The following is a 9033-nucleotide window of genomic DNA, read 5'->3' on the forward strand; positions in this document are numbered from 1 at the left end:
ACTCATCGATGGTTTTCTGGTTCGTTTGGGTTTCTGTTCACACGAATTCTTGTTAGTTTTGGGTCTGGTTATTTGCCAAATTGCCATCTATGTTTGTACACCTATATAAATGATTGTTTTAGGGTTTCTAAACAATTAGAGAGGTAATTAAGAGAGATTCTGATCATTGTATTAGGGTTTAGTGAGAATTGAGAGTTTATTCTCGATTCTAGTGAGATTGTGAGAGAGCGATTATAATCTTTTCATACTCATAATCTAGAGAATGTAATTTCCTTCGCTATATACTGAATTATGCTTGTGTTTTTGTCATCCTCTTCTCAACCCACCTTTGATAATTCTGTGATCAAAGGTGCTCGCACGACAACTCGTATCAAGTTGGTATCAGAGCATCAGATCCCGTGAAGGGGCATCCTGTGTATGGTCCTTACTCGATCCCAATACAGGAAGCTTGGCGAGATCCTTATTTCATTGGAAGGAGTCCAGGTTTTAAGGAAGAAGAAGATGACTGAAGGGGACAATTCAGCGAGGATTGATGCATTGGAGAAGCAGATCGAGACGATAGGTTCGACTCTCACACAACTCGTCAGTCTTATCCATGGAAGTGACAAACAAGGTGAATCTTCTTCGAAGAAAATTGTTGAGTCCGACGTGGAGAGAGTAGATTCAGATTCCACGAGGAGGAGGAGACCGTTAAGACTGTGTTGCATCAAGGGGGTAAGAATTCTTATCAAAACCTGAAGATTGACTTCAAGGTGGAGGTTCCTGTTTATGATGGGAGTGTTGACATCAAGAGGCTTGATGACTGGATCGAGCGGATGGAGACGTATTTTACTCTTTATGGCTATTCGTTGAAAGAGAAGATTGTGTTCGCGACTTTGAAGCTTTCAGGGCACGCGTTGACGTGGTGGAAATCCTACTTCAAGCAGGAGAAAAAGGTGGTATCGTGGAACAAGTTCAAGGAGTTACTAAGGAAGCAGTTCTACCCGGTAGGATTCCTTGAAGAGCGTTGGTACAAGTGGTACGGCTTGCGCCAAAGGGTCAATCAAACAGTTCAAGAATACACCACGGAGTTCCAGCAGCAGGCGATGGTCCTCAACATTGCGACAGAGGAATATTCTGTGTTTATGAAGTATATGGTGGGATTGAGCGATTACATCCGGAAGGAGATGAAGTTATTCACGGTCGAGACTATTACAGAGGCGAGCGTGAAGGTCAACGCCATCGAGGGCAAGCAAAAGAAGGGCAACGAGGCTAAAGGAGACTCCAAATAGACGGAAGACGAGTCTATTGGTTCTCAATCTAAGGAGGAGAAGAAGAAGGGTGATGCAGGAAAAGCAGGACTGATATGTAGTCACTGCGAGAAGACAGAACACGAAGTTGATCGGTGCTGGAAGAAGTATCATCATCTCAAACTAAGAGGGTTGAAGAAGAAGGAGGAGAAAAAGACATACATGATAGCTCAAGGTTCGAAAGAAGTCCTGGGGATGACAGAGCCCAACAACAGTCTCAACCTTATGACGGGGAAGCAGACCACGAAAGAGGACGACAACCCGAGAGAGCAACTCTTTGTTCTTAAGTTGCAAGTGAAGACCAGTTTGGTTGATGCCATTGTTGATTCGGGCAGCGAGAAGAATTTGATATCCGAGGTATTGGTTCAGAAGCTGGGTCTGAAGACGGTCAAGCATCTGAAGCCCTATCCATTGAGGTGGATTCAGAAGGAGGAGAAACTGAGTGTAGTTGATCAAGGCACTGTCAGATTTGCGCTCCACGAGTCGTATATTGACGAGGTCACGTTCGACGTTGTTCCATTGGATGTTTGTCAGATTATACTGGGCAATCCGTACTTATGGGATAGATGTGCGATCTACGAGAGGCGGGCTCAGAAGTACACCTTCACTGAGAATGATGTAAAGTTCATATTTCGTTCGGCATCTCTTCCGAAGGAGACAAGCTTGGGGACGGTAATGCGAGCGAAGAGATTAGTGAATGCAAGCAAGAAGTTTGTCTCGCTGTGTATTAGACTTTCAGAAAAGCCATCGACAAAGGATTGTAACTTAGAGCGAACAGTGACTACGACGAGATGCGGGACGAATGAGTTGTTTCCGATCGGACGTCGAGGCCGGATTCCTAGTAAGGCCAGGTGGTGCAGAAAAGATGGAGGAGCTCAAGAGTTTCCTCAGCAGAAGTTCTAACTTGAACGGGACTTCAAGATCCTAAAGAGGGGACTCATGATACGGGTGTATCTTCTCTTCGGAACTTAGCGATCCTTATGGGAGCTTAAAGATAGATGATTCTCATGATAACATGAGAATAGAGGTGTCAAACAGTACAAGGGAACGCAGGAGGAAGCGTGGAACGAGACGACGAGCAAGAATCGAAGTATTCAGTTTTTAGCCTGTGAGTCGACTCATAACAGTCATGAGTCGACTTATCAGGTTGAGCTCATGACTGTCATGAGTCGACTCATCGCTGGTTTGTGAGTTTTGTCCAGTTTCGGACGAGTCGACTCATCGATGGTTTCCTGGTTCGTTTGGGTTTCTGTTCACGTGAGTTTTGTCCAGTTTCGGACGAGTCGACTCATCGATGGTTTCCTGGTTCGTTTGGGTTTCTGTTCACACGAATTCCTGTTTTCCTGGTTCGTTTGGGTTTCTGTTCACACGAATTCCTGTTGGTTTTGAGTCTGGTTATTTACCAAATTGTCATCCATGTTTGTACACCTATATAAATTATTGTTTTAGGGTTTCTAAACAATCAGAGAGGTAATTAAGAAAGATTCTAATCATTGTATTAGGGTTTAGTGAGAATTGAGAGTTTATTCTCGATTCTAGTGAGATTGTGAGAGAGGAATTGTAATCTTTTCATACTCATAATCTAGAGAAGGTAATTTCATTCGCCATATACTGTATCGTGCTTGTGTTTCTGTCATCCTCTTCTCAACCCACCTTTGATAATTCCGCGATCAAAGATGCTCACACGGCAACTCGTATCAATCGTAGATCAGATTCGACCCGCTACAGTAATGGGCTGCAGGTTTGAGATGGGTCATATAAAATGCCATTATGCAACTAGACGTTGACGAGACAAAACATGCCTAGCATAACATCATACATATTAAAAGCATTTAAACACCAAAAAACATGCCATTATGCAACTAGAGACATCATAAAACAAGATTATAATATATAGACGAACATTGAGACTTACTCCGCTGGCATATCGGATCTAATCAAATGGATTTTATTTCTTGGCCCCTTATTTTGTTAAATAACTTAGCAATGCTTATATACTATATACGCAGTATTCCAATATTATATACAATGCTCCATAAGAAAGGGAAGGATGGCACTAAAATATTTTTCTTCCTTTCACGCTCTCATTTGTACGAGCATGCATAATCACATCAGCACATGACAGTTCCAAAGAAAGAAAAGTAAATTGACATAGAAAAAGAAGAAGAATTTCATTGCTTGGGGGAGAAAATGGTTGCCAGGCCTTTGTCGACGAACATCTCGATGGGAGGGCCATATGTCATAAGATCACCGGAACGCTGATGGCACTCATGGGTCCCATCCCCCCTCGCAAGAACCTCTCCATCAGAGTCGATGATGCCTCCCTTCTTGGAGTTTCCTACCCGCTGCCCTGGCTCTAGCCTGAATGCCTTCACCTGTATGATTCAGAGACTTGTGTCATATCACATTATATATGAAGTTATTAGCTAATGAATTAACATACCAAGACATGTAAGTGGTATGTATGTTCCTACACAAGCAGAGGTTGCTAGAAAGGTGGAGATCGGGATAAAAAATGGGGAAAACTCAACCTCACGGCTGAAAAGGGTGCAAATTTTGACCGACCAGTGACAAAACTGAGATATGCATTTATTTTTTTAACAACTATCAGGGGCAAACACCAGCTCGATCAAGAATGAACCACCAGTAGGCCATTCAGATTAATCTGATGGTGGTCCTATCCGGTAAATATAAAACTCACTGTTCACTTCTAACAGAATACTAAGCCTTCAAGTCCAACCACACACATATGCTCTCGCAATGGAAGTTTTTCATAATAATCACAGTTTTCTATCTAGGTGGCTTTAAAGCTTTCCTTTTCTGAAAAAGTAACTACCGTTGATTCGAAAAGTCCAAACAAAATCCATGAATCCATGGTTGGTTTCAAATCTTCTGCTAAGCACCAGATAAGCATTAATCAAGAGAATACTTGCTTTCTTAAACATAGTGACACACCTTAAAGTACATAACATACGGCGATTTGACATGGCTTCCATCATTCATCTTCAACATCAACGATAGCATGGTTGATTTTGGACAGTCCCGAGTTATAACCACATCAAGGTAGCCATCTGAGAACTGCAACAAATTCCAAGAAACACAATGTACTTTTATACAAATCATCAGTTAAAACAAAATGACAACAGCAAGAAAGAAAATATTCCCAATGATGACCAAAAGAACAACCTTTGCTTCAGGTGCAGGCATTATGTCTTCACCAGACCAGGGGACATTGTTAAGCCAAACATTAACAAATGGGCCATCTAGATATCTCCATTCTAAACTATTGGAGCAAATTGAAGGACCCTGATAACCACCTTGCTCGGCTGGAGAATCATTCCCATGACTTTGCGCTGATGTACTGCTGACTACTTCCCCGTTCCTGTTGTGCTCCAGAGGTTCACCAAATGCTTCATACCCAGGAGCAGGAACGAACTGAACACGTCCATGATACCTTCGCAATTTCATTATCCGCAAAAGGACCTGTGATCAGTAAAATATGAACAATGAGTTTGAATATGATTCACATGATATGCTAGAAAGTATATGAATATTATAGGATGTGCTATCCATGATGAGGACAATAATAGCAATTTTCATATTTGTTATTTGACTTTCTTTTTATTTTAGTTTTCAATAAGGAAGATTTGGCAAGTTCGATTAGATCTTAATTTAGTTTTAATTGTGAGAAATTTGAGGAATTTTTCTATTTTGGTAGTATTTTAATTTTTGAATTTTGAATTTTGGATTTCGAATTTTGGGTCAAGTTTAGTAGTTAATCAGTTTTTAGTATTTGAGTGATTTGAGAAATCTTATTGATTTTGAGAGATTTTGTAATTGCTCTATAAAAGCACTGTTGTAATCAAAATAAAAAGATAATGAAGAATTGAATGAAATACTTTGTTAGCTAATTTTTGCTGTGAAGCCGAATGTTGGTGTGAAGTCTCGGTGTGAAACCCTAGGCCGAATCTCCCTCTCCTTCCTCAACTGCCAAAAACAAAAACCCTCATTCTTCTCTTCCCTCCAACCGACAGACTCTCACTTCCCCCTCTCCCTGTCGCTCCCCCATAACACTACTGTCTGCCCATCGTCCTCAACCTCCGACTCTTCTCCTCCTTCCCTGCTAACCCTAACTCCAGTCCATTAAGCCGCCGCTCCCCCCAGAATCGTTGCCGCCTTCCTTCCCCATTCCCACAACGCCACGAATGCTCGTTCTTCCTCCCGCCTTCAACAGCCTTACCTCCTCATCCCTGATCTTCTCCTACCCGTACCAGTTCGCCGCCCCTTCCCCCCCTCCAGATCTGCCTTCCAGCCAGCCGCCCCTACCAACTCCTGGCCACGCTTCTCTCCCCTGCCCTCTCCTTTTAAACTCGAGTACCCACCCCACAAGGCGCGCTTCCTTCCCCGGCTCCCTCCCCCCCGTCCTCAGGCGCCCCAATACCACGCCCGCCTCCCTACCACCTCCATATCAACTGCAAAACCCTCAACCCACCGCTTGCGTCATTCCCTCCTCCGAACAGCAATCGACCCTGATCCCCTCCTCCACAGCCGCCTGCCCATGGGTCATCACATCGCTCTAGCCCTGTCGACCTTGTTGTCATTCAGTTCGCCGCCGCCGTCATCACTCAGTTTGCCGCCGTCATCGTTGTCAGTTCGACACCGTTGTCGCCAGTTCATCCGTCGACCATCACCACTTGATAGCCCAATAAATTATTTTACTGTTAATCTTATTTTATTAGTTAATTGCATGAGTATTCCATCTCTAAACTCTAATCATATATTCACTGTTTAGATTATATTTATGAGTTGAGAGTAATTGATCATGTGACTGTTTAAATTTGATATTGATTGTAGAACTTGAGCATGATAATGAATATAGCAGCTAAATTGATCGAGATTGGAATTATTTATAATTATTTATGCAAATTTCGTTAAATCTATCTGTCACATTAGTTGTTTTGAATTTAATTTCCTGCCAAAGATCATGGAATTTGGTGAAATGATGCATTATTTGATTTAAATCGTTGATTTTGATAGACCCTCTGTCTCGTTTCACATCATTTTTAGTATCAGAGCATAGTTCTAGGTTAGAAAATTTTTTGCTTAGTTTAATTGAGTCTTTTATTTGTTATATAAAAAATTATCATTCATCTCATTTAGTTATTAGTGCATATCCACTCGCACAGGTCTACCCTATCGATTAGGAGAGTAGTGAATCGCCTAGTGAGACCAGCATGTCAGACAGTACAGGTCTCGTACTCCTTAAGAGATTCGATGAGCTAGCAGAATAAATATGTGCCATAGTCCAGGAGTGTAGAGCTACCCGTGAGATCTTGACAAACTTCCAAAACGTAACCAACGAGAGGCTCGCTAGGCTAGAAGAAGCGTGTATTGCAACTCCGCCTCCGCAAGGTCAAGGTTATGGGCACCTCGTTCATCGACCTCCACCTCAACCTATGCCTGATCCACCAACTTTTGATGGTAAGCTCGACCCACAAGCTTTTTTGGACTGGCTAAAGAATATGAATCGCTACTTCAATTGGTACGCCTTGACGGAACAGCGGAACCTCAAGTTTGCAGCAATGAAGTTTACCAGACCAGCCTGTCAATATTGGACCAAACTCGAAATGTTAAGATATATTAGAGGTAAGTTACCAATTTTAACTTGACGAGAAATGATCGACGAGCTAAAAAGAAAATACCTCACTCCAATTAAAATTAATAAGCCGCCTATAACAGAATAAAAATCTATTCTTGAGCAAACCGTCGTAGATTTGACAGAATCTAACTTTGACAAGAAAATCCGGGATAGTAAAATTGAAAAACCATGCACTTTTGTTTCTTCTGAAACTACCCCTGCAATTGTGGAATTGACTAAAGTTTCATGCAATAACGACACTCTGATTATTCCCCAAACTACCCATTTGACCACAGAGTTTATTGACGTTGTCTCTGAAGTTGTTCCTGAAATTAAAACTTCAACTCCTCCTGAACTCACTCCAGTGATTGAAAACATTGTTAATGTTCCCCATGAAGTCCTCTCGGACAAACATGAATCTATACATGACATCCAATCTATACATGACATCCAACACGTTCACTCAGATATCTGTATGGAGGTTGAATCCCAAACTAAGCATATTGAAATAACTCTCATATTAGATATCAAACCACCATGCATTGTCCCGACAATCACTCACATATACATTGATTCATTCTGGAAATATATAGTGATTAGGGATACAGGTTTGAACACGAGTGTTTTCATTGATATTCGACCTAAGCTTGACATTTTAAATGAACCGCATACGTTACAAAGTATTTCCTTTCTCTCTTATGTTAAGCGCACAAAAACACTCCTCTTTCATGCATTTGTTTACATGTTCCTCACTATCATTGTTATAACAGGAAATTTGTTATGCATATTAACGAAGGAACGCCTAATTATTCCATTTGATAGAGGATGTCATGCATGTTAGACACTTCATTGAGTTTACATCTACCATTGATCGCATTGTTCGAGTCTGCATGTCATACATAGTCATTTGAGTTGATTTGCATCATTTTGTTTTGATTTGCATTGATCATATATTAGGGAATCTACATAGTCATTTGAGTTGATTTGCATCATTTTGTTTTGATTTGCATTGATCATATATTAGGGAATCAGTGATCTAATTTGAATAAATACATCTTGTTTTGATTTGCATTGATCATATATTAGGGAATCAGTGATCTAATTTGAATAAATACATCGTTAACTGAAATATATGATATGGAGTCAGAACATAATTTAAAACTATTAATGTTTGAGATGGTTTGGCCTTGTCCAATACAGTTTCTGTTATAGCTGTTTGAGATTTGACATGATATTTATGAACTTTTCCAACTCTTGAAATAATTAATGGCACCATTTATATTATCGATTTGGTCATAGTTTTATTCTCAATATTGATTGATTAAGCAGTTCACAATGTTTATTGACAATCCACTGATATAAGCCTGACTCTAGCCAATTATTTCTGAGAGTTCTTTCTCTTTACCTCACTTCTATATATTCATCCATACAGCAGTGAATTTTGATAATATTTTAGATGGTGAAATTATGATGTCATCTAGCTAATGATTTGAGATGTATGAAAGTAACTAACGGCAGATTAAGATACAGGCAAAATATATTGAAGATGACAAATTTTTGCAACTACCCACCCGAGGAGAATGATGAGGACAATAATGGAAATTTTAATATTTGTTATTTGACTTTATTTTATTTTATAGGAGAATGATGAGGGCAATAATGGAAATTTTAATATTTGATATTTGACTTTCTTTTATTTTAGTTTTGAATAAGAAAGATTTGGAGAGTTTGATCAGATCTTAATTTAGTTTTAATTGTGAGAAATTTGAAGAATTTTTCTATTTTGGTAGGATTTTTTTATTTTTAAATTTTGAATTTTGAATTTTAGGTTAAATTTAGTAGTTAATCAGTTTTTAATATTTGAGTGATTTGAGGAATCTCATTAATTTTGAGAGATTTTGTAGTTAGTCTATAAAAACATTATTGTAATCAGAATGAAAAGATAATGAAGAATTGAATAAAATATGTTGTTAGCTAATTTTTGGTGTGAAGTCGAACGTTGGTGTGAAGCCTCGGGTGTGAAACCCTAGGCTGAATCTCCTCTCCTTCCTTAGCCGCCAAAAACAAAACCATTGTTCTTCTCTTTCCTCCAACCGACAGACCCAC

General features: G+C 39.9%; 1 protein-coding gene across 1 annotated transcript in view; it reads right to left on the reverse strand.

Moving 5' to 3' along the window:
• LOC109849533 (sphingosine kinase 1-like) overlaps window positions 3215-9033 on the reverse strand; it is a 12627-nt gene continuing 6808 nt past the window's right edge. The window contains exons 8-10 of the mRNA XM_020419383.1: window positions 4476-4772; window positions 4245-4367; window positions 3215-3664 (exon numbers count right to left, since the gene is read on the reverse strand). Coding sequence (XP_020274972.1) covers window positions 3461-3664; window positions 4245-4367; window positions 4476-4772 — 624 coding nt within the window. The 3' untranslated portion in view covers window positions 3215-3460. The remainder of the gene's footprint in view (window positions 3665-4244; window positions 4368-4475; window positions 4773-9033) is intronic.

The sequence above is a fragment of the Asparagus officinalis genome, chromosome 7 (genome assembly GCF_001876935.1).
Source record: "Asparagus officinalis chromosome 7, Aspof.V1, whole genome shotgun sequence".
In the NCBI taxonomy this organism is placed as follows: domain Eukaryota; kingdom Viridiplantae; phylum Streptophyta; class Magnoliopsida; order Asparagales; family Asparagaceae; genus Asparagus; species Asparagus officinalis.